At 37.3% G+C, this 26,396-nt stretch overlaps 1 protein-coding gene across 9 annotated transcripts in view; it reads left to right on the top strand.

The window, feature by feature from the left end:
- Window positions 1-26,396, top strand: part of HECTD1 (HECT domain E3 ubiquitin protein ligase 1) — a 63,089-nt gene that overhangs the window by 5,633 nt on the left and 31,060 nt on the right. For 4 of the 9 annotated variants that reach the window (XM_069017740.1, XM_069017744.1, XM_069017743.1 and 1 more), the window contains exons 3-15: window positions 11,857-12,091; window positions 12,993-13,220; window positions 16,476-16,757; window positions 17,028-17,316; window positions 17,644-17,720; window positions 17,809-17,907; window positions 18,226-18,340; window positions 18,899-19,073; window positions 20,453-20,591; window positions 20,796-20,966; window positions 22,034-22,256; window positions 24,844-25,119; window positions 25,223-25,299. In XM_069017740.1, the coding sequence (XP_068873841.1) occupies window positions 11,857-12,091; window positions 12,993-13,220; window positions 16,476-16,757; window positions 17,028-17,316; window positions 17,644-17,720; window positions 17,809-17,907; window positions 18,226-18,340; window positions 18,899-19,073; window positions 20,453-20,591; window positions 20,796-20,966; window positions 22,034-22,256; window positions 24,844-25,119; window positions 25,223-25,299 (2,386 nt within the window). The remainder of the gene's footprint in view (window positions 1-11,856; window positions 12,092-12,992; window positions 13,221-16,475; window positions 16,758-17,027; window positions 17,317-17,643; window positions 17,721-17,808; window positions 17,908-18,225; window positions 18,341-18,898; window positions 19,074-20,452; window positions 20,592-20,795; window positions 20,967-22,033; window positions 22,257-24,843; window positions 25,120-25,222; window positions 25,300-26,396) is intronic. The other 5 variants (XM_069017742.1, XM_069017739.1, XM_069017741.1 and 2 more) reach the window with 3 other exon arrangements.

Below are 26,396 nucleotides of genomic sequence, written 5' to 3'. Positions count from 1 at the left end.
GCAGATTTTGGGGTATGCAGCTGATTAACAGGTAATCTGTAAGCTGCCAAATAATTGATGTTTCTTTATGTCTTCCCAGATTTACATATTACATCCAATTAAATTATTTTGGAAGTTACTCATATGTTAACATTACAAAAATCAGTGGCATATTTATCTTCTGGTAATAATGAGTCACAGACACTGCTAGTCACTTTGCGTGAAGAATGGCTGACGTTTTACCACCAGCAAAAGCCAGTAGCTTCTGTTAAGTAGTTGAGATGGAGTAAAACAGCAAAACTGTTGTGATTATAAGTGTTAATCCCAAATTGTCGTTACACTGTGTGCTATTAAATCCACTTGAACAGAAGTTTAAAGAATGCATTTAATATAAACTGAATTGAAATGATGGACTTTTTTTGGTCTTTTAAATTACCTGTAATGGTCTAAATGTATGTAGAGGCTCTTAGTTACAATCTCACATTATTAATGTAACCCTTTTCTACATAGGTGTTTCAATTTACTACTTTCTCACCTCACTTTTTTTGGTGAAATAAAATTAGAACTCTTCTGGTTGGGCTTTCTGTTGCTGTCTGTCAGTGTAAGAGTACTTAGCAATTAATTACAATGAGAAGTTGTAGAAAAAGGCACTAGTATAACAAAGTAAGACCTGATTAAAATATTTTTTACACCGCAGATGAAATAGGCCTTATTAATGCTCAGAAAGAGAAAACATCTTCCTCTTTGGCTGCTCTGTAAGTCACCTCTGTAATTTAGCATTAGCAGATTTGGTAAGCAAAAAATTATCGGGAGTTATCAGCTCATTTGACAAATAAAAGCAAATTATACAAAGGATCATATTTTAGGGTTCTAATGTGTAAAATAAAAATACTTTCAGTTTATTTTTTAAATCAAATATGTTTACTTTAAGTCACACTAAACCTTGTTCTTTCCAAAGTATCTATTCACTAGGGAAAAAGTATCTTGTATTTGCTAAGGAGAGGAAATCCTAGTGAACCGAAGACTGTTGATGTGAGACTGTTAATGTGAAACAGTTTAGCTTTACTTCCACCCGATTGCTTAAAACTAGATTCTCCTGTCTTTATCAGGATTGTAAAACTCCAGAAAATCAAAGTTAGATATATAGAGAAAAACAATATTTCTTTTAGAGATAGATATAAGAATCCAAACTGCTGGTTTTCAGGAATATACTTACGATCTGGGCTGCCTGTAAAGCATCTTTGTAATTCAGACAGTAAAGTGCCAGTTATCAGGTCTGACAACTGTGGAAGAACTAACAGGCTGAGAGAGCAGTTCTGTTGGTACCAAGGTGTTTTCACGTTTTATGTCCTACAGATATGCTCATTTTGTTATTTTAAGGAAAAAATAAAGCCAGACCATTGTTATGCTTTTGTGCTGAAGTGCAGCAGTGAATAAATCAGAGTAAGTATTGGTGTCAACAATAGGCTTTCATTATTTTAAACCATGCAGAGTATATGTTCTTAGTGTTTGGAGTAATGCAGCCATGTCTCCCAAATGAAATCTTGTAACCTTTATAATGGCAAGTCTCATGTGATTCCTACCAAGCTTTTTTTCCTTTAATGAAGGCAGAGGGGTATGGCACCAGTGAAATACCAGCACTGGAGTAATTTACTCTGTGGCCTCCAATATAGTGGGATCTTCAGCATCCTAGAGAGCGGTTTTCTGAGATGTAAGTAGGGGTGTGCTCTGTATTTTTCAGGGAGCAGTCTTGTTACAACGTAATATTTAGAATTATTCCTGATTTTTAAGGCTGTTTTGTTGTTGTTGGTTTTGTTTTTTTCTCTTTTTCAGTTATATGAATTTTATAATACTAGTGTCTTTCTGGTTGCTCTTTGTAAAATGGGAATTAATGGCCTCACTATCACTGGTATTGTGGAGATTAATTAACCTTGTCTAGTTATTGTGAGAATCTTAGTGGTTACAAAGGCCAGAAAGGAAGATTAAGTCTAAATTGATGTCCTCTCTTCTGTCCTGGTCCTTATATTTTATGTGGTTATTACTGGATTGAGCATCTTGTTTGATACAAGCATAATGTGTAGCTAATGCTTCTGAGAGGGCATCCTACCTAGTTTTACCCTCTCTTTTGCTATTAAGTCTGCTGCCTAAGCTGTCTTTGTTGTTGAAATTTGCTTGCTCTTTTCCATATGAATTGGCCAGACTTATGCATTCTGGAGACAGCAGTCAGTTTGCCTTTTCCTATTTAGATTAAAAGCCAGTAGTGTTCTTACTGTGAATGTACCTGCACACAAAAGATTTCATCAGCTCTTGATATTCCTCCCCTTCTCTAGTTCTTCAGGTTACAAGTTCTTCAGAAATACTTTCCAGTGTTGCCTTCATCCATGCTGTTTATACTAGTGCCTTTGACTTACTGTTAAAAGTTAAACATGCCAAGTGTAGTCAGATGTTTCCAAAACTTTGTACAGTAAGTGTGGCTTTAGTTATCTGTCTTCAGAGTTGCTTTCAAGGATGTGAGTGCTTGCTGCTTAGGTATGGCTTGATGTATTACCTAGACTAAGATCTGTAACTTGACATCTGTGTGTGTTAAAACACATTTTGTTTAAATGAGCCCATGCCTCTGGGTAGTCCAGACAACTCATCACATTGTCACTATTTAGTAGTGTGGCATTTAAAAAATTTTTTTCTAGTAGTATCATCAAGTATCCTTTGTTTTGTTCAGAATTTTGTGTGTGAGATAAAACTGAAGTGATTCTTGCAAGTACTATGCAAAAGTTGGGTGTAGAATGTTAAGGCAGCAGGCTTTTGAAAGTGTCAGCTCCTAATAGATTGGATGAGATCAATAAAAGAGATGTTACAGGAATTTCACATCACAGGCTTCCTGTCTTGCATGACTCCTGGTCAAGTGATTTTAATACTGGCCTCTTAAGAAGAGATATAGATAGCACAGATGTTAAGTAGATTGCTAATAGGGAAGTGGAAGTTTTCTTGTGCAAGTCAGTTCTTTTTTTGGGCACCTGGGAATCCAGTAGAAGCTAGTGGGGAGATGTGCATGTTTAGGCACACATACAAAAGCACACTTCTTGTTTTAATTGTTAATTTCCTTCTGAAATGTTGACAGATGTAATGCATACTCAAAGCATTACCTTTTTTGCACAATTGAGGTTACTACTAGTGGAAATCATAGGCAGGATGACCTGCAGTTTCACATTCTTTAATTTATTCAGCTATTGTGGACTAAGTTTCTGTAAAATATTTACAAAATGCTGGAGACTGGAGAAAAACATGTGGAATTACTACCCTGAGGTATGGCACAGCTTTTATAAGATGCTGAAAAATGCAAAAGGCAGCCTAGCACATCCTTTATAAATTCAGGAATAAACGAAATGACAATTTATTTAGAAATACAGAAACACCTATCCTGTGGAAGCTGTTTCCTCATATGGATTTTTCTTATTTTTCATTTTACACAACTGATATTTATTGAATGTGTAGTTGAATACTAAATGTCTAATACTAATTGTCTTCCTGCCTAATAATGAACTCTCAGAAGAGGGTTCAGCTCTGTCATTTATTTAGCTAGAAAAAAGTTTGAAAGTGTTTTTAAATGTCAAATTTGAATTCTAAATTAATTTCTTTTAATTTCTAATAAAGTGGAATTTCTCCTGGAATGGATACAGGATGGAATTGTTAATTCTCCAGCTTAATTTTATTGTCCTGAGCTCTGATTGCAATCAAAAGTAGAGATTCAGAATTGTGCAAGTTTTAATGTTTTGTAATTCTGGTAAAAGTTCCTAAATTGCCAGTTTATTTTCAGTTGCTTTTTCCTTGTACCTTTAAAATATAGTATGGTATGTCAAAAGTTTTATACATGAGTAGATGTTTTCTAGACTTCATTTGTATTATAACAGTATTATATGAAAGCAGTGCAAAATATGTTCTGGTAATGGATCCAGAAGAATACATACAGGCAGTGCAGGTGTGTGGGTTCTTTTGTGAGTGGTCTTGATTACTCTGTGTTGGTTTTGGTTCATATCTGGAAAAAAACCAACCTTTTGGCAAAAGAAACAATGAGGGAAAGTCTGAGATCTCTTCCTGTAGAAAGAACTACAGAAAGGGAAAACAATCATTAATCAAAAATGAGTTGAAACTACTTTTGCTTTAAGAAAAATCAGTTGTGCAGGATGTTCTTAAAAGTTTGAGTTGTGTGACGTTGTTGTAAATGTTTATCTGGTATATTTTCCCTCAAAAACTGTTACTAATGAGATTTAACTTCAGTACTTTAGTTTATATTTAAAATTATTATATATTAAGTAGTGTAGACACATATAATTCCTTATTTCCCACTTTTAACTGGTCTCAGCAGATGGAATGCGTTAAAGATCCAGCTATTGCTGGCAGGCAGCTGAGCTTGGTTTTCTGCCACAAGTCACATGTCTTGGACAAGGCAGCGTGCTGAAGGCTTTGTCACATGCCAGGGGCTCCCCATCAACTGAATCCAGCTGAATCCAGCGGTTACTTTGGAATTGAGTAACACACCCTCATGCTAGCAGTAGTTGTTAACTGTTTGGGGGATTAACTGAACTGGTCTTTTTTCCTTCTTTCCGGTTTTTTTAAGCACAGCAGTAGTGTAGTCTTCACCATTATTGTTTGTTTTAGCTAAAGATTTTAAGTGCATTAAAATATGAAATGTAGTTACAAAATTGAGTTTACAGTGCCTATTTTTACTTCCTTGGGATCTTTTTACATTGGCAAGCTGTAAAATCAGCTGAGTCACTTCATTAGAGTTTAGGGATTAGTACTGGCAGGAGCTTACTGCTGTAGCTATTTAAGAATTTTGTATCCGTATGGATATTTCTGTTCCCAGAGAGGTGGGTGTATGTGTAAAGGTTCAGAAGTGTGTCAGCATATGGAGTTATGCTGATTATAGTGCTGTAAATGCTGTAGTAATATAATTATACTGACAAATTTTCTTAGACTTTCTTGACATCAAGATGATTATGATATTTAGAAAAAGTTTTTAGATGAGGTAAATTTTTTGCAGAGAAAGAACAAATATTAAAGAATTTATGTATTATGCTGTTTACAACCTAATAACTCATTTTAACACTGAAAGTATAAATATATTTATTTAAATGTAAATTATACAGAATCAGCACTTTTAAATGTGGTTAACTTCTTAATGTCAGTGCAGGGAACAGAGAATGCTCTAGTGCCCTAATCTTAATAGATCAGAATATAAATGGGAAATATAGATATAGAATATTACCTATTTTGGACAAACCTGTCTTTCAGCAAGATCTTTGAAACATGGTGGGTGGAAAACTTGGAAGATAGTAAGTAACAGCAGCTCTTCTCCTGGGAGTACAGGAATGAAGTTGGGTGGACACTGAGAGCTGCAAGACTTAAAGTAATTAGCAAGAGCGGTAGTGTGGTGTGGGTTGTAGAGTAACCTCATTAACATGAAGTCGTCTTTCACTAAGGAGTAACACAGAATGACCTCATTAATTCACTAAGTAGTCCCTAATCACTCTTCTAAAGTACGCATTTGAAGTACTTTAGGAAGTGCCCAGTGTGATGTTAATACAGCTCCCTAGAAATGAAAATCTAAAAAGATTTTTATTTTGCTTTCGTGTTTATTAGAAGAAGGGCCTAAATAGAAACCTGAACTTCAGAGATTTGCAGTTATTTTCTTATTTGAAAGAAAAAACTATTAAAGAACAGTATTTTCTGTATTAAAAACTCACTGTTATCTTTTTGCTTGTTCCACTGCAAATAGGTCATTGTGAACAGTGATTCCTCGCCTACAACTTTAAGAATTTTTCTGTCATAGTTTCTTTTTTTTTTGAGATACATTACTTTAAGTTAATATATGGTCTGGATAAAAGAGACATGTGAACAGGATTTTGATACTGGGATGAGTTAGAAATTATGCCCTTATCTTTTTTTCTCCTTGGTAGGTGTTGATGCTTGTCGTAATGGAAGGTTTATTTGTATATTTTTCTCTTGGAAATCAAAAGCATCATCTGTCAGTAGATGGAAGTGTACTTAAGCTGACCATTTGTTGCTATCCTGTCGCATCAGTTCATTCAGTGCTGTAGCTCTGACCTCAGCCTCCCTTCTGTCCCAGGAAGTTTTGACAGCCTTGTTTTTCCCATGTAGACTGTTTTCTAAAGTTGAGTCCAATGTTCAGCCTTTGTCTGTGTTATAGATGCTCCTGGAATGCTTTGTTTTACTATCTGTCAAAATACATTTTAGTCCTGAGCATAATCTTAGTTGGAACAGCAATAAGGTCTATATTATAAAGGGCCCTAATTTTCCACAGCAAATATTTGAAGCAGTTTTAGGTCCTTTTGATCCATTTTGGCCTGCAAAACCAGTAAGGATTTACCTTGGAATTATGGTATAATAGTGATGCATACATAACATGATTTGTCTGACTCACTCTTTGGTTCCTACTGGTGTTGACTGTATTTGCTTACTTAATGCTTCATTAAAAAGAGGGGCTGGTCCTGAAAAGGTGCTGTGCTTGCTCTGTTTGCTAGAATTGCTTCTAGGTAAGCAGTGGATTTCTCTTCCCTCTACTTAGGCTTACTTGTACTTCCTCCTTGCTTATGCTTTAGTGCCTTTACTTGGGATTGGATTGAGTGAAGGCTCAAGGGCTACTCTGAAAACCCATTTTCACAATTTTGAGGCATAAAGACAATCCACTGAATGAAGGCAACACTTTCCCTCTCTTTTTATTGATCAAATGCCAGCACAGAGAAATCCCCAGTGGAGCTGCCTGAAAATAAGGGAGAGGTGTACTTTGGGCATTTGCTATATGGCTCTGATGGTGTTGCACCCCATCGCTCATTGTGGGGCTGGTGTTCCCAGCTACCCCTGCTAGTTCTCTCTCTGGCACTACTCACATAGGCATGTTCTTGTCCCTGAGACAAGGTAGAGCTGATGCTCATAGTTTCAACCACAGGAGCCCCATGTCATCGCTTAGTGCAGATTTGGGGATTAAAGGGTGATCGCTGTAAAGCTGACCTGTGTCCTTTGGTTTGTATGCAGTTATTGATAGAAAAGTTAGCTACAGCATAAAGACTGAAGTCCTTCAAAATGACAGCTAGGCAATTTTATGCTGTAATTGTTTAGCCATCTGTTTGAGAAGATCATGGCTGGAGCACCAGGGATGTGTTCATATACCCTTCTTGCCTGCTATTGCAAGCTGAACCGTTCATCTAGACTGTGTGAATGACAGAACTGGTACTTTCTGGTCTCTTTTTTTCAGGAACTTTACACACTGCTGAGGCCTGAGGGGACTTCAGCAAGCCAAAAGAATCTGAATTTATCTGTATGGTCTGTGTGTGCTTATGAGTGTAATCTGTCTATCTCCAGAGAACACGCCACTACCTTTCTGTTTGTAATTGCCAAGTCACTCTCTATGACTCCATGAAAAGTCATTGCAGTCCCAAGTTACTGGAAAAGGAAATATCGAACGCATCTATAAAGGGTAGAAAGGAGGACCATGGAAACTACCACCCTGTCAGCCTCACCTCTGTGCCTGGGAAGGTCATGGAACAGATCCTCCAGAAGCTGTGCTAAGGCACACGGAGGGCAGGGAGGTGGTTCTAGACAGCCAGGACAGCTTCACCCAGGGCAAGTCCTGCCTGACCAACCCTGTGACCTTCTGTGTGATGGAATGACTCTGTCAGTGGGCAGGGGAAGGGCTACAGATGTCATTTATCTGCACTTCTGTAAAGCCTTTGACAGGCTCCCTCCTAACATCATTCTCTCTAAGTTGGAGAGAGATGGATTCGACGAGTGGACTGTTAGATGGATTAGAAATTGGTTGAATGGTCACATCCAGAGGGTAGCGCTCAATGGCTCAGAGTCCTGATGGACATCAGTGACAAGTGGTGTCCCTCAGGGATCTGTTTTGGGACAAGTGTTATTTAATATCTTCATCAGTGACACAGACAGAGGGATTGAGTGCACCCTCAGCACGTTTGCAGATGACACCAAGCTGAGTGGTGTGGTTGACAGAACTGAAGGGTGGGATGCCCTCCAGGGGGAGGAACAAGCATGGGAAGTGGGCACATGAGATTCTCATGAGTTTTAACATGACCAAGTGCTGGTGCTGCACCTGGGTCAGGACAACCCCAGGTATCAGCACAGGCTGGGGATGAACAGATGGAGAGCAGCCCTGCCCAGAAGGACTTGGGGGTGCTGCTGGGTGAGAGGCTGGACATGACCCAGCCATGGGCACTCCCAGCCCAGAGAGCCAAGCGTGTCCTGGGCTGCATCCAGAGCAGCGTGGGCAGCAGGGAGAGGGAGGGGATTCTGCTCTGCTCTGGTGAGACCCCACCTGCAGTGCTGCATCCAGCTCTGGGGTCCCAGCACAGGAAGGACATGGACCTGCTGCAGTGAGTCCAGAGAATGACCATGAAGATTAGAGGGATGGAGCACCTCTCCTATGAGGAAAGACTGAGAAAATTGGAATTGTTCAGCCTGGAGAAGAGAAGGCTTTGGGCTGTCCTAATTATGGCCTTCCAGTAGCTTACAAGAAAGCAGGAGAGGGACTTTTTTACAAGAGCATGTAGTGACAGGACGAGGTTACTGTAGTGGGTTAACCCTGGCTGGATGCCAGGCACCCACCAAAGCCACTCTGTTGTTCCCCTCCACAACTGGACAGGAGAGAGAGAATATAATGAAGGGTTGATGGCTGAGGTTAGGTCTGGGAGAGAGATCACTCATCAAATACTGTCATAGGCAAACCAGAGTTGAATTGGGGATATTAACTGGATTTATTACTAACAAAATCAAAGCAAAATAATACGAAGTAAAATAAATCTTTAAAACACCTTCTCCCCTACCCTTTCTTCCTTCCCAGTCTCTACTTTCTCCCCCACGAGCACTGCAGGGAGATGGGGAGTGGGGATTATGGTCAGTTCATCACTCATTGTTCCTGCTTCTGTTCAGGGAGTCCTTCCCCTGCTCCAGTGTGGGGTTCTTCTCACAGGTGACAGTCTTCTGGGAGCTTCTTCAACATGAGTCCATCCCATGGGCACCAGTGGGTGCTGCAATGTGGGTCACTCTTCCATGGGGTGCAGTCCTTCAGGCACAGCCTGCTCCAGCATGGGTTTCCCCTTGGTTTGCAACCTTCTCTTGGGCATCCATGTGCTCCAGTGTGGGTCTCTTCCATGGGCTGCAGGTGGATCTCTGCATTCCCATGGACCTCCCTGGGCTGTGGGGGAATCTCGGCTCCAGCCCCTCCTCCACTGACCTTGGTGTCTCCAGAGTTTCTTCCCACATATTCTCACCCTGCTCTTCTCTGGCCACAATTACATCTGCACAATAACTTTTCTTAAATGTTTTATCACAGAGGTGTTACCACCATTCCTGATTGACTCAGCCTTGGTGAGCAGCAGGTCCATCCTGGAGCCACCTGGCACTGGCTCTGCAGGACATGAGGGAAGCTTCTGGCTGCTTCTTACAGAAGCCACCCTTGTAGCTCCCTCTGCTACCAAAGCCTGGCCACACAAACCCAATATAGTTGCCCAGAGAAGCTGGGGATGTCCCATCCTTGGAAGTGTTCAATGCAAGGCTGGGTGGGGCTCTGAGCAGCCTGGTCTAGTGGAAGGTGTCCCCGCCCATGGCAGGAAGCTTGGAACTCGATGATCTTTAAGGTCTCTTTCAACCCAGGCCATTCTATGATTTTGTATGCATCTCTGAAGAGTTCCTGTGTAGCTAACTGGAGTTTTTGCCTGAAACCCTATGATAAAGCCTGGTTTTCTTATGGGAAGACTGGAAATCATTCCTCTAAGTCAGAAAACAAATGTACTGACAACAAGTGGAGATTGTTCTGTACCTGCTGATTGAAAAAATGTGGTCTCTGATTAATGTAGGTAAAGGTTCTGGCAGAAAGGTAATTTAAAAAAACCCTCTACCCTTAAGTTTGTGCTAGAGAGCTGGTTTTTTATAAGGGCAGCATTGCTGATACAGTGCATTTGTGTGCTGACAAAGAAGTCAACACAAATTATATGCTCTTAGTAACTTAGTATTTTTACTGTGTCTGTTGGGTAATTGGCTCTGGTGGATAGGTGTTTTAAGGACAGGAATTTTAATTTTTTTAGTGTCCTTTTTTAATTTCCTTTTTAAAAAAAAATACAACCAAGTTCCTTTTGTGTTGTCTCTTTATAAGCTGTTAAATCATAGAAAAAAATGTAAGTTTTAGATTTGCTAAGTATGGCTTTCAACTTTCTGCGTCTGTGTGGCCATCTAAGAAAAATGGTTTACTACTCTTGCTGATACTAAAATAGACAGTGGAACTCCACTTGGTAATACACGTGCGGGTTTGGTTTGTTTGGGACTTTTAAGATTTGTGTTGATTGGATTTTTTTTCGCTCAATATAGTTTGAAAAACATTGTTCATAGCAGTGTTTTAGTGATCTGCCTGGTGTTGCATAAAATTCAATATAAAAGATCCTACACCAAAACCATTGAATACATTGTCCACTTTAAATTTCATGTACTGAAATGCTTCTTGTGTTAGCATATGGTAGTCATCTAATAATGAGTACAAATTTCAGACTTTTTTTCCCACCAGTGGATGTCTAAAATGCAAAGTTACTGTAGAAACTCTTCTTAAGAGCAACAGACAGTAATAGACTGGATAGGCCAGTAAAAGTTTTACACATGTGATTGGGGTTTATTGAAGCTTCACTTACTAATTTGTCATTAAGGATTGTTGGGTAATGTATTTATTTGTCAGGCAGCATTTTTAATTTCTTCATAAGGCATGGTAAGATCTTGAAGGAAACTATTGGCATTTTGCTGCCCCAGGATTTGGTGCCTTTGTATGAGCCATTACATACTAGATGGGATACTGAATGACCTCTGAGTCTTCAGAATGATTCATCAACAAGTACTTCACCTGTCTTCAGACTAAAAAACACACTGTTGCATATATCCCCTTCACTTAATACCCCACCATCACCTTGGTAGTCCTTTTACCACTGTGATGAGCCATCATAATGCTAAGTTATTTATAGCTAAGTAAATATGCTACTGGAAGATAAATTGACTTAAAATATAGCTCCACGTGTTAGAACTTTTGATCCAAATCAGTCTTATTCACAGCTGTCCTAATAACGAAAAGTATTATTTCAGTTTATATTCTGTAATGTCAGAGGAATCGAAGGAGGACCATTGCAGCTTGCTTTTTTTGTTTTGGAGTTTTGAGGATGTTTTTCACCATCCTTGCATATGGAAATGAGGCTAACAATAAAGAGGAGAGCCAAAGGCTACTGAGGCATGGATATGGAGAGAAAATGCAATGAATGCAAGCTATGTTAATCAAGTATGTTCTCAGTGTGATTAAGGGAAAAAAACAAGGCAGGGGGTAGGGGAGGAGATTGAAATAGGATAAAAAGACAAGGGAAATAATGTAGGGAAGAAGGACCACTCAAAATCAAATTGTATTAAACCCAAAATCTTCAGTCTTTGTATATAAAATTTCATGATTAAGTAGCTATTAATCATCACGAACCTTGAAGCGCTGTTAAGAAAACATGCATTCTGTTTGGTGATGTGAGGTTAATTCCTAGAAAAAAAATCCCAACAAGATAAATTTTTCCCCTGTATGACTGTAAAATTTCAATAGTTATCTTTTTCTGCTGGCTTCTTAATGCAACATCTTTTCAGATTATATATTTGAATTTTCATGTGTGTATGAGATGAAGGGTTCTAAATGAATGTTCTGAACCAACTATAAATTAGTTGAGCGAATGATGTGTGCGTGGAAAGCATTAATGTGTAAATGTGGAAGTGTATGAAATTGTTCAATGTAGAGAAGTTTGCACAACATAGTAATGTGTTGTGTTTTTCCTGCAGATGTCCTCCTCGAACCTTTTTGCCAGCACTGTGCAAAATTTTTCTTGATGAAAGTGCTCCAGACAACGTACTGGAAGTAACAGCTCGTGCCATAACGTATTACCTGGATGTATCAGCTGAATGCACCCGTAGGATTGTGGGAGTGGATGGAGCTATCAAGGCACTTTGTAATCGTTTAGTAGTTGTTGAACTTAACAACAGAACGAGCAGAGATTTGGCTGAGCAATGTGTGAAGGTAAGTATACTTAAGAACCTCTTGTTTTTAAGAAGGAATTGGATAATTTGCTATTTCCAAAGAGCTTGCTCATGTTCCAATCCTATTAATTTTATTAAAATGTGATGCAGAAACATGGACTGTGACAGAAGTGTACATGCTGACAATGCTGCTTATCCTTACTGTCAGTCTGGTGCTCTTCACAGCTTAACTTCCTTTAAAAAAAATATATAGAAAAGGAAACAAAAAAAATTAGACTAAATTTCTTCTTTGTCTTGTATGACTAGAATGCTAATAAAATGCCAAAGACTATTTTTATGCTACAAAAGAAATGAAGAATTGCTCCAGATACAGATAAATTACCTGGTGTAAAAAATTTGTCTGCTGTCTCTTCAGTAGCATAGATACAGCTCTCCTGCACCCTTGTGAAGTTTTTAGAGAAATTTAGAAGACCCTTACAATCTCTTATTTAAAGCATCAGTCATGGCCCTGTGGTAGCATATAGCTGGAATTCTTGCTTACCGTGACATCAGAATTTATGCATTTCCTATTTACTAGTTCCAGTCTACTCGGAAGTGCATCACTAGGGTAATGGTGCTCTTTCAAGTTTCAAAACTCTTGGTTGTGTGTTTCTCCCAGGATGAGAGATTATTATCCGTCTTATGAACACCTGTTACGACCACCCCTTTGGGAGATGTTCTTGTATTGGCTCCCATATTTTTGAAGAAAGCTGTAACTACTAACTACCAGAGTACTGGAGGCTTTGACCTCTTCTGGGTGTTGAGGAAGAGAGAGATTTTTCTTTTTTCCTCTTGTTTCATTTCTTAACCAGTTCTGTAGATGGATATAAATATTTGACTGTGGATATAAATAACTGATTTTTGTGTGTACTTCATTCAAGTTAAATTTTGTTTTGTCATAGGTGTTAGAATTAATCTGTACCCGTGAGTCAGGAGCTGTGTTTGAAGCTGGAGGGTTGAATTGTGTTCTGACATTCATTCGTGACAGTGGACACCTTGTTCATAAAGATACTTTGCATTCAGCTATGGCTGTAGTATCCAGACTCTGTGGCAAAATGGAGCCTCAGGATTCTTCATTAGAGATCTGTGTGGAATCACTGTCTAGTTTATTAAAACATGAAGACCATCAGGTAATGTAATAGTTGGCTCAATGTGCTGTGAATTTAACTTTTGTTATGTTTAATAAAGAAATGACTAGGTAACTTTATATAACCTCCCTGACTGTGTGTTTACATAGAAGGTTTGGGTATTTGGGTACTAATATAGTTTCCTTTATAGTTGTAATGATAAGAGAATAAAAACACTGCTTAGTGTTTGACTCTGAGTGCTGGTGTTTGAATATAGTGTTATTTAACCTCTGAAAACTGTACTGAAAAATATCCTGTAACAGTTTTCGGTGCATTTTGAGACACTTTCTGAAGTAATTATTGTTCTGTGACTGTACCTCAATCACTATAAAATTGAGCATAAGTAAGAGACAAAAATGAATGTGGTTTGTATTTCTTTTGCCAAACTAAGAGAAGCAATAAAAACATCCATAGTCAATGCTAAAGTATTACACTGGAAGCCAGCTTAAATGGTACTAGTAGAGATGCTGCTCCATTTCTTTATTGAAGTTTTGCTAACTTGAGTAGTCCTTGTAAAATCTAGAAAATTAATCCCAGAGGAATTATCTTTCTGCTATTAGAATCCTTTTGTTTATGTCATATGAATGTTTTGGAATAGCCATTTAGCCAAATTCTTACTGTAGCCTGGCCAGGCTTCTTGTCCATACTCAGAACTGAGTCTCCATTTCACTCCCACCTCTGTCCTCATTCCTTTCTCTAAATGCACACATCCAGCCTCCAGTTTGGTTTACTAAGTACATCATATTTGGGAAACTAAACTTCTTGCCTGTGAGGTAATTTTTAAAAAATATATTTTTAGATCTGAAAAGTTGGCAGGGGGCTGTCATACACTAACCATTTCAGAACATGATAACATTTTTTTTAGCCATTAAGTAATTCTATTGGTACACTAATCATCTGAGGCAAGCTAATCTTGAAATTCAGACCATTAAGTCTGTAGTATTTTAGCTGTTTCCCAATTTATAAATTGTTAGAGAAAAGCAGTTGCTGGGGCTGTTGGAGATGTGAATGAGAGTTCAAATTAACCTAATTGTTCAGCAGTTAAGCTTAATGATAAGTGTGTTTAAGATTGGACCCAGATGATAGGAAATAAATCTGCACTGGTATCCTTGAGAACTGTGTTATGCATGAAACAAGCCTCAGGATTACAGTGGATGTTGGATGTGTATTATGGATTTGTCCAGTAATGTCCCTTTCCAAATTTTGTGGCTCCCTACCTTGTCCTTTTGCACTCTTGGGTTTGGTTGCTTTTTGTGTGGGCTGCCAGTTAGTCACACCACTTGAGTGATGAGTTCGGACCAGATGAATGTGGCCCCAAGAACAGCTTATCTGTAACTTTGGCTTTTTAACCTTTGTGTTACTCTTGCAATTTGGGTGAAGAAATGTAAATACTTTGCAAATACTCTTTTGCTTTGTAAACTGATGCCACTAATGCAGTGTGTTAAACAAGTAACTTTCTTGTGTATTTTTGACAGCTGTTATGGTAAATATCTATAATATATATGCAAATAACATAAAGATTGGCAGAATTGTTTATCTGTATTGTCAAAGAACTGGAGCAAAATGCCAGAGGACATGGACAGTGACCATTACACATTAAAGAAAAAAATCCATTGCAAAATAGTACTGATAATTCAGAATATTTGGCATGTACAGACCATACCAGAAGTCTGCAAACTTAATGGAGATTTAAGATTTTTGTCTTCATAAAATCTGGCTAATACTCTAATCTTGTTCTATGTGTTAATGAATAATTGTCTGAGTTCTTGGTCTGTAGTGATTCAGAGTTTGGTTGGAGAGTAGGTATCATGGGGTGTTTTTTTTACTATTTCTTGACATCAGTCTTGTTTGCTACTGCACATCTTTAAAGGCAAATGTGCCTGAAGCAAGTTATCTCGATAGGCCTGTGCAAACCTCCTGATCGGAAAGACCGAAACTTTTAGTATGTAGGTAGAGAGATGTCAAAGGCAAAGCCTTCCTTTATTTTTAACACGGACATGAAAAGATGTTGGATCCTTTCCTGGGCAGTTGGCCAGCAGTATTTTTTGCTGGATTGTTAAGAGGATCGTCAGTAAGCCTTGTTTACACAGTGTCACTGGGGTTTTTTGTGTGTGGTTGGTTGGTTGGATTTTTTCCTCCCTATTGTGACAAACCTAAATTTGGGAGTTTGTATTTTATTGTCACAAGAATTCTTGTGTGTCCCTGTGTCAGGTGCTCAGTGTATAATCTGAGTTATCTAAGAGTAAAATTTGCTTTTCCCAGTTTGTCCGATTTTTAGGCTTGGTCCAATTGAAAACTTTCTTGTGCTTGAGAGAAATATGTAGACCTTTAAATATAACTTGAATGATCATGCTTCACTGTCAGTGTAACACTTCGTGAGTTTTCAGTTGGTGCATCATTTAATGGCTCATTTGATAGCATTTATTTTAATAGAAAGCACCAAAATGATATAACATTTTAGTATTAGTAGAATAGTAATTATATATGTAAAAATATAACGTATTAGGATATTTGGTATTCTATAAATACAGAAGATAAAACTGCAAAGAAAGTTTTGTCTTCATTGTTCCTTGAGCCACAAGTTAGAAATTCAGTAAATGTGTGAAAGCTAGGAAGCAAATCCTCATAGTGCAATTTCTTGCTGTTTGGGGGGGTTTTCTGGTGTGTGTTTGTTTTATTAGTAGAAGGCTACTTGAATAGTTTCTAACACTGGAACTACCAGAAGGTTAAATACTCTCTATTTCAATACCAAGCTGTGGGTTGGTTTTGATTCTTTTTCAAACTATTGTGAGAATGGACAATTGCTAGTGGGAATTATAAATCCTGCATTTGTATTTCCTGTAACAAGAAGATCTATAACTAAAAATTCTTTAAAAAGGGCTTCCAACATGTATTAATTTAACAATATTGTCATAAAGTGTGCTTTTCTAGGTTGGTTTGGGGTTTTGCTCATATAGGCAAGGACATGTTTATAAAGCTGATCCTCAGAAATAGTTTCCTTTATTTTTATATATGATCAACAGAGAGAAAGGAGGGGAAAAAACACAGCAACAGTACAGTCCTTTAGTTAGCAGTTCAGCGCACTTGTTGGGTTCCAACTCTGAGTTTCTGGCCAGACTCCTCCTTTCATTGACTTCTAAGGGAACATGGGAAAATCAAGTTCTTGTATATGTCCTGTATTCTCGTGGATATCCTCTTAGCATCTTCTTATCTTAAGTAAAAGATATTTCATCAGTTTTTCTTGCACATCTTTCTTAGGTTTCAGATGGAGCTTTGAGATGCTTTGCTTCATTAGCTGATAGATTCACGCGGCGTGGAGTTGACCCAGCTCCATTAGCTAAACATGGATTAACTGAGGAGTTGTTATCTCGCATGGCAGCTGCTGGTGGGACAGCATCAGGACCATCTTCAGCTTGCAAACCTGGACGGAGTAGCACTGGAGCACCATCTACAGCTGCAGACTCTAAATTAAGTAATCAGGTGTCAACTATTGTAAGCCTGTTGTCAACCCTGTGTAGAGGCTCTCCAGTAGTAACACATGTAAGAAATTATTTTACGCTACAGCTTTTGTTTTCATGGGGCTTTTCCCTTTGTGTACTCCAATATATGCAAGATTTATGTTGCTATTTTATATGTAGATATTAATATTTATAGATTATATATATATATATATATACACACACACATGTATGCACACACATGTACACCTAAGTTATTTTTAAAGAGGGGAAAAAAGGAAGCATTTCATTTGGAAATTAAACCCAATTCTGATAGTTTTTTCTAAAGCCCTGTATATTTTTTATTGTTCAGACTTTTAATTATTTCCAGGATCTTCTAAGATCTGAACTTCCAGATTCTATAGAAAGTGCGTTGCAGGGTGATGAGAGATGTGTACTGGATACCATGCGGTTAGTAGATCTGCTTTTGGTGCTACTGTTCGAAGGGAGAAAAGCCCTGCCAAAATCTAGTGCTGGATCTACAGGCAGAATCCCAGGATTGCGAAGACTGGATAGTTCTGGGGAACGTTCTCATCGGCAACTGATAGATTGCATCCGCAGTAAGGATACTGATGCACTAATAGATGCTATTGATACAGGAGGTAAGCAAAAATACTCTGAAAAAGAAAATGAGATGCTTGCTTTATCTTTGATTTTTATAATCTCTGTCATAACAAATGCTTAGGTAATTCCTTGAAAATCTTTATATACAAGTTCACTTATTTTGTTAAATACTCAACAGCTCTTGTTGGTAATCATACCTATGCCACAATTTTTTTATTGCAATTAAGAGCATAGATGCTTCTCCAGAATTATTGAGAACGCTTAATTTTTTGTAGGACCGGCTTTTTATTTAAAGAATACTGTTGAACTTAAGTTAGTTTATAGTTGTGAGAAGTTTAACTATCTTATTTAATTTTATCTTTCAGCTTTTGAAGTAAATTTTATGGATGATGTAGGACAAACTCTTTTAAACTGGGCCTCAGCTTTTGGAACTCAGGAAATGGTAAATTAGATTTATAGACCCTTAAGAAGTTACATTATTTATGTAAATAAAGATAAAAAACCCTATTTTCCTTTTTCTTGTGTAACAGGTAGAATTCCTCTGTGAAAGGGGTGCTGATGTTAACAGAGGTCAGAGGTCATCCTCATTACATTATGCAGCATGTTTTGGAAGACCTCAGGTAGCAAAGGTATGATTTAAACTGACCCTTAGGATGCCTTACTGACTTTTCATCTTATTCTGTTCCAAATGTCTTCAATGCAATATGTTGGACACATGTGCTGTCAAATATTTGCATACTCTTTGCAGTGTTTATCAAAACACAGATTTTTCATTACAATAGGGCAGTAATGAATAAAAGTAGCTTTATATTAGCTCTAGAGATATAAAAAGCACAGAATATTTACAAGCATGAGAAGACTGTAGGAATGATGTATGAAAAACACATTTGCTACTTTGGAAGAAGAAATCATCATTTTTTTTCATACATAAAAATATTTGTTTTCAGACTCTCTTACGACATGGTGCAAATCCTGATTTGAGAGATGAAGATGGGAAAACTCCTTTGGACAAAGCTCGGGAAAGGGGGCACAGTGAAGTAGTAGCTATTCTCCAGTCTCCAGGTGAGTGCAATTTTTAATTCCATAACACCTGCTATAATAGAAATGCTGATGATACATGTTCAGTCATGCAGTTATTGGAATTTTACTATATTAAGGTTATTAAAAAAAAAAATTGTGACCAACCTTCCTTAACCCATAACATATGCATAAAAACCTTAGTATTTTAAAATGTTGTAAAGGGAGGGGAATTACCAAAGAAATGATTAAGTGGGCATGAACAGTGCCCGTTGTCCTGCTCTTGAGCTGTGGAATCGGGCTAGAGTAGGATTTTGTTGTGGATTCAGAGCGTGTCAGCCTTGGTAGCTTCTCTGATATCCTTTTTTTCTACATGGGAGCTGTACTTTCCCTGTTCTTGAGAATTCTAGTGCCACAGGTGATACTTGCTATTAAATACTTTATTCAGGAAGTCATGCATGTGTAAATTCTACGTTTTTAGGAATGTATGTTCATGTTCAGGTGCTTGGATGTTAGTAAAGAAAACTTCAATGTCTTGAAAGGTTTTTTGTTTGGTTTATTGATTTTTGCAATTGAATGTATTGGGGGAAAAAAATTTTCCAGGGGATTGGATGTGTCCTGTCAACAAAGGGGATGAGAAGAAAAAGAAAGATGCAAACAAGGATGAGGAAGAATGTAATGAACCCAAAGGAGATCCAGAAATGGCACCCATATACTTGAAAAGACTATTGCCTGTGTTTGCACAAACATTTCAACAAACTATGTTGCCTTCAATAAGGTAATTATCATGATAGACAATTTCTTAATACACACTTAAAAGAGCCAAAGTAAATCTAAAAGTTTAAATAATGCTAGTGACAGTCATATTTCTGTTTGAATAAAAGTGGTTGTTTGGAAAGTGTTGCAAGAGGGATTTTTACTTATCATTTTAAGCAGCATTTTTTTCCTTTCTGAGGGAACGGTGTGTTGGAAAAAACATGGTTAGTCATGGGAGACCAGAGCGTACTCTTGAATGTAGCAGCATGATGAAAGAATGCTATGTTCATATAGTATATTGTATACACTGTGCATACAGGATTTGGTTACAGCTGTTTGTAGCCACTGTAATGAAAGTTGTAATTTAGTAGAGGAAAACGAATAAAATGATACCAAGATACATTCATTGGAAAATCATCAAGACTAGAAAAAGCTTTTTGAAGGTTTTAGAAGACTTACTAAGAGGTTATCAACCAGAGAAGATGCTCTTTGTAATTCTGTTGAATTGCAAAAATGTAGTCTAATTTGTTACTTATAGAGGAATACTGTGCATGGCATAATGGTTGTGATAAATTGCGTCTGATCGTAACCTCTTAGCCTTTTATACTGCAAATATGACATTTATTCCAATCTCTTATTTATGTTCCCAGTGTTTACAGGTACTTTGGGTGAAAATGCAAGATAAGAAAGGCCTCTATTGGAGAGAGACTGCACATGAGCTGATGATAGAAAGCTTAAACTAGGTCATTTTATATGAAGGAAATAAGAAACTATGTTAACAGTCTAATAATGATTAATTGTTGTTGCAGATTGTGCAAAGAAGTAGTTGGCTCTCTCCTTGAAAGTTATCTTTATGAATCAGAAAAATTATGTTTTTAGAAGTCAGTCAAAAAAAATTCGTCTTTAACCCTACAGGAGTGATTTCTTCTCAAATTAATTATGCTTCTTAGTGTGGGAAGCTGCATGATCTAACAGTACTTTCAGAGTTAAAAATTATAGGGATCTCAAAACATGGGAAATACATGACTAAAATGAAAGGCTGGATACCTCTGAGGGTGACAAAGTGTGCAAAAGTGAATTGCCAGCACTAAAAGTGGATAAAGACAGGACATGGAACAGGTTTACCTAGGAAAGGGTTGAGGAGAGAAGTATATATTAGATGGACAGCGCTGTGGAATCTAAAAATACCAGAGCTGCTTTATTCTTAGAGATAATCTAGGACTTACTAACAATAACTAATTTTGGTACCAATAACAAGAACTGAAACAGATTAAATTTCTTGTGTTTCGAAAATATGCATAAATAGATTACAAAAGGAGTTTTTTCTTGAACCTTTTTGTTGCTTTAATTATTGCTTGCTTTATCATTGTAAAAACCTTTTTTTTCTACAATCTTTTAAAGGAAAGCAAGTCTTGCGCTCATTAGAAAAATGATACATTTTTGTTCTGAGGCGCTGCTGAAAGAGGTTTGTGACTCTGATGCTGGCCACAACCTGCCCACAATACTGGTTGAGATAACAGCTACAGTACTTGATCAAGAGGTAGGAAGAAAGAAAATGTTATCCTTTATGAAACCAGTACAAAAAAGGGAGTTATACTCAGTGTTTCCATGTACTTTGTTAATAAGTAACCCTAAAACTTTTTATAGTGTCCCTCTGTGACCACATGTGAAGTTCAGCATGTAAAGATATATTTAATTAACAAGATCTCCTTTGTTATTTTCTTTTCATCCCAATGTATTACAGGATGATGATGATGGCCATTTGTTAGCCTTGCAAATCATAAGGGATTTAGTGGATAAAGGTGGTGATCTTTTTCTAGACCAACTGGCTAGACTTGGTGTAATTAGTAAAGTGTCAACTTTGGCGGGACCATCGTCCGATGATGAAAATGAAGAGGAGTCTAAACCTGAGAAGGTAAGTGGATGGAATTTATTTATTTGCTTTATTTGTTACTGTAAAACTGACACTTCTAGTAAAATGTTCATTGTTACAAAAATGGCCAGGGCAAGGTAGGATATTAAATTAATGCTTATTGTATGCCGCGTGTTTTAATTGTTTTCTTCTCTACCTTCATTTTCTGTTAGCATATTATTATCTGCTGAGTTTTCCTATTCATGCTTCCTTCTGGTCAAGTTGTTTGGCACTTGATTTTTAGTGTTTGGAAAGTGACTAGTAAACAAAGTGAATCCTTCCTGAAGTATTCATGTCAGAAGTGTATCTTTTTTGATGTTCATGCATCAAATAATTCCAGATGTTTTAAATGTTGTTATGAAATATATTAAACATATAAAAAAGAAACTAATTTTCTGCTTAATGAAAGCCATAAGTACATATTGAAGTTATTTATCAATTTCCAAGTCTTATTGCCAGTCAGACGAACTGAATGGATAACAGACTTCTTCTGTTACCAATTCAATGAAATTTATAGTTAAATATTAAGTGTATAGTTAAACTTTATTACTGTGGGGTTTGGGTTGTCTGGGTTTTTTTTGGGAGGGGCACTGGTTTTGTTTTTTGGTGGCTAGATATTAAACATCACCTGGACATGGTCCTAGATAACCAGTCAGATAACTGAGCAGGGGTTTGGACTAGATGGCCTCCAGAGGTTTCTTCCAACCTCAGTCATTGTGTGATTCTTTTCTCACAATTCAAGTTTTGAACAGAGGTGAATGTTGCAGGCAGTAGGCTGTTGTTATTGTTGAGTAGATAAAGCTATATGTGAAAAGAAACTTCTAAGAAGTATATTATTCTATTAAAGAATACTTTCAAGGATATGTCTTGCAGGAGTAGTATAGTTCCTACACTTTTGCTTTGAATAATTCTTCTCTCCTAAAGAGAGAGAAATCTCCTCCTTTTAAAAATGTCTGGTTTTTGTGTGTTGGGGTTTTTTTGGTTCTTTGGGGATTTTTCCCTTTTTTTTTTAAATGGATTTGAGATTTTTTTGGTTCATGTTGTTGTTGCTTAATACAATGTTATTGCAGGAGGATGAACCACAGGAGGATGCTAAAGAACTGCAGCAGGGTAAACCGTACCACTGGAGAGACTGGTCAATCATTAGGGGAAGGGACTGCCTGTATATCTGGAGTGATGCTGCAGCCCTGGAGCTATCTAATGGTAGTAATGGATGGTTCAGATTTATCTTGGATGGAAAGCTGGCCACAATGTATTCCAGTGGAAGCCCTGAAGGAGGATCCGATAGTTCAGGTAGATTTTTTACAATTCAAGTCCAGGTTAAGTTTTGAGACTGCTACATTTGTTTATATAATTTGATTTGAGCTATTTTGTTTTGCAGGAATTGGCTTACTAAATAGTAAAGGATGTAAACAGGTGGAAGGTGGTCAGTTAATTGTGATGCATTTTATCAGATAGCATGTGGCCATAACTTGACTTTCTTGGTGAATTGTGTTAAGTAAACATCTTGCCAGTAAAAGTATATTAACTTTTTGTTTTGATTCTTCTCCATGCATACTTAATTTTTTCACCCCAGTCATTAAAAGCACTTTGTAGTGTCCATCCCAGGAAAAGCAGGTTGAAATGGTGATTTGTTGTTTGCTTCTAGCTAGCAGAATGAATTTGCATGTGTTTGAAGACAAAGTAATGGAAAGTTTCTCATCAAGATTGGGAAACAAATTACAGTGTCTTAATTGTTTGTTGGAGAGAGGATAAGGGAACAGACCTTATGCACTGGCAATGCACAGCTGGTTCTGATTTTCTGTACAGAATACACAACTGGTTCTGGATGCAGAAACAACCCTCCTTTTATTGTTCCATCTTTTTTTGCAGCAGTTCATGCATTTATGAACCTGCAGACATAAAGTGCTTTGCAATATGATTATGTTTTCAATTATGTTTTCAATATTGGGTGAAATAACAGAACATATTATGATTCAGGATGGAAATGAAGTATTAATGACTTCATGCATCAAGTTTGGGGCAACAAGACAAAATGCAATATAGTGTTTCTGATTATAATGCAGCTGGAAACCACTTAGAGATTTATTGATTTTTTGGTCAGAAAATGTATCTTTGCATTCTTTTTAATCAGGTTAATGCCTTAAAAGGTAAACAAGTCCTATGTTGAGATACTTGTTTATCATATAATACAATTTTGAGAAGATCCATGAAGATAATTTTTTTAATTCTCATAGCCCCTGGATGCCAACTTTTTTTTTTTTTTTTTTTACTTCCCTATGGTCTGGGCAAGGGGATGAAACTATTTCTGCACAAGATGACTGGAATGGGGATAGCTCAGATGAATTTGGAGTGAAGGGAACTTAAAAGAGAAGTCAGATTGTGCATTTAAGATGTTATTTCAAATCAATCTTTTGAAAAAGATTGAACAAATCCCAAGTTTTTCAACAAGATGCCTAGTCTGGATGTCATGGAGGGAAAGGAGCTAAATGTAGGATTAAATGAGGCTTTTTGCAATATGTAGTCAAATAGACATTTACTAAGATTGCTGATGTTGCAGTGCCATTTGCCTGAACTTTAACCATGAGCTCTAAGCATGTGCAGCAGCCTTTTTAACTTAAGAAATTAATATTTGTTAACTAAAATACTACAGTACAGTATAGACACAGAATAGTATCTTTAAGTCCTGAACTGTACTATATGTTCTGCTGTCCTAAATCATTACTGATTAATCTCATGGTAAACTTTTTAATAGCTTCACAACTGGCAAGAATACAAAGGATTGAGTAGTGAAATCTGTTAGTGTGTATTGCATGATGAAAGTTGGGGTGGGTGGGCAAGTATATATACTGTGAACAGTTTGGAAGGTCTGTACTCACCCCTCTCCATATTAACTCTATACTTGTTTTGTTTGAATTTTTAGAAAAAAAAAATTCAATGCAAAAATTGAAATTTAATGGTAATTCTGAAGCTTTAATAAAGTCTCAAAATTCTGTCCAAGGGAACCTGAAATTATTTCCAACCATGTATAAATAGAATACTTTCAGTGGAACATGCTATATAATAAATATATTAAAATGTAATTATGGAAATTTGAAATTAATTAACAGGATTTTCATTTGCATATCAAATCTCAAAATTATTTTTATAAGCCTTCTCGATGTATGCTATGAAATTTAAGCATAAAGAACATTGTGCCTCGAGTGCATATTTATTTTTGCATTAATTTGCAATTTTGTTTTGTCAAAAATGGGCAGATTTAAAAAGCCTAGAGCTTGTCATTGCAGCAAAAGGAAAACACCAATTTTACAAATGTGTAGACTACAAAAGTTGTATTTATCAAATCAGTATGCTGAAAGACACTTCTTAACTTTGAAGCTGAGCTATAATCTTTAATGAGGTGTTTCCATTTTTACGTTAAATGGAATTTTAAAAAAAATTATGTACTCAGCCTTTTAATGATTTTAAAATATATAATTTAATTAAAACTGTGCTTTTTTAAAAATAATTTTTTTAATTTCCTGTTTCTGAAAGCTCCCTTTTGAGAACAGTTCATGGTGGCCATACTGAGATTTTTTTTTCCCATTTTTTGAAGACTAAAAATTTATAATGCATTTCTTTGATCTTCCTATTATAATTGTGATGATGAATTAATACATCTGAATTTCATCTTTCAGAAAGAGTTGCATTGTTGCATTGCAGCTTTGATGCGATTGTGGAATAGATCACTGTTGAAATACAGAAATACGCTACACCAAAATTTAGGACACTTTAAATTTAATTTTGCATTGAATGTACTGAGTTGTTTTGCTCTTGAAAAACTAAGATACATAATGATGAAAGCAGTTGGAAAAAACCAAATTTGTTTCTTTTTAAATAGAAAGTAGGAGTGAGTTCCTTGAGAAGTTGCAGAGAGCTCGAAGCCAAGTAAAACCATCTACCACAAGCCAGCCAATTTTATCAACACCAGGGCCAACTAAACTTACTGTAGGAAACTGGTCACTGACCTGTTTAAAAGAAGGAGAAATTGCTATTCACAATTCTGATGGTCAGCAAGCTACAATACTGAAAGAAGATCTGCCAGGCTTTGTGTTTGAATCCAACAGAGGAACAAAACATTCGTTTACCGCTGAAACTTCCTTGGGTAAGTATGTAGGTATGTGTTAGGTGCAGGTAGGAACAAGTGTATGTGAGAGAGTTTTATTTGTTGCTTTTCATACCTATGAGAAAATGTGATTTTTCTGAAATATATGTTGCAGGGTCAGAATTTGTGACTGGCTGGACAGGCAAAAGAGGAAGAAAACTGAAATCTAAACTGGAGAAGACAAAGCAAAAGGTTGGTGAGCATCTGTAAATTTTTGTATTTAGAATTTAATTGAGTTTGTCTTATAATATTATTATGGAGGTGTAGTTTCTTCTTAGAGTGTGGGATATGCCCAGCCCTTGCCCTGGAGGGATCTCTGCTGAGACAAGAGATTTCGCAATCGCCCAGCAGGACTGCCTGAAAAGGCAGCCACTTCTTGGTCATGGCGAGGAAAAGTGGACCCACAATCCTTTGAGAGACACTATGCAGATCTTTCTGTAACCCATTGGTCTGTCCCAGACCCTCTGTAACCCATTGGTCCCCTGCTGATCCCCTGTATCCCTATAAAAGGAAGCCCCCTGGCTCTGTGGGGGGAGAGCTCGTCCCTGGCTTTCCCCTTCGCCGGAGGGGACCAACAATAAAGCTACCTCTGTGCGGAACCAGCCACACGGGCCTTCTCGTCTCTCTCTGGTCTGGTTTGGCCTGGGGATGCCCTGCAGAGCTGAGCTGGAATCACGAGCTGATAATCACTAAAGAGCTGACAGCCTCTGCAGGGGCTCCTCTGCCAGCAGCTGAGGGAAGACACTGGGCCTCGGGAAGGCAATCCCTTTCGGGACCATCTCTCCGGACCTGTCACCTCTTCCTGGGTTAGAGCCACGGACCCCACCACCAGCTGTAATATTAGAGGATTAAAATCTCTGATTTCAACTAGACACAGTTTTATGTGAGGCTTGAAGGGGAAAACATCAATCAGAACGAAGTACTTCTTCAGGTGCTTTTATCCAACAGTCTTAGTAAACTCTGTGCTCCTTTAGAGGAAAACAATTTTTTTTTTTTAAAACATAGGGAAATCCAATCTTCCTGACTTGCATTTGTATGATTCTGGAGGTTTTGTGGCTTGTTTTTTTGTATTTATGGTACAATAAAAGCAGTTACAGTCGATACTACAGTTGTGTCAGAGGCATATAATACTTCTATTCATCTAGGTACTAATTTCAGACTGGGTATCGTGACAGGGCGCTGGAAGTGAACAGTCTGCATTGTAAAGAGTTGTGGTAGTGAAGCAAAATGAGTGAACACCCTCATTTTAGATATCTTTAAAATTCTCCTTTCTCCTCAAAATGAGGGGG

This window comes from Aphelocoma coerulescens, chromosome 5, assembly GCF_041296385.1.
Source record: "Aphelocoma coerulescens isolate FSJ_1873_10779 chromosome 5, UR_Acoe_1.0, whole genome shotgun sequence".
NCBI lineage: Eukaryota > Metazoa > Chordata > Aves > Passeriformes > Corvidae > Aphelocoma > Aphelocoma coerulescens.
This window is presented reverse-complemented; position numbering and strand designations above follow the sequence as displayed.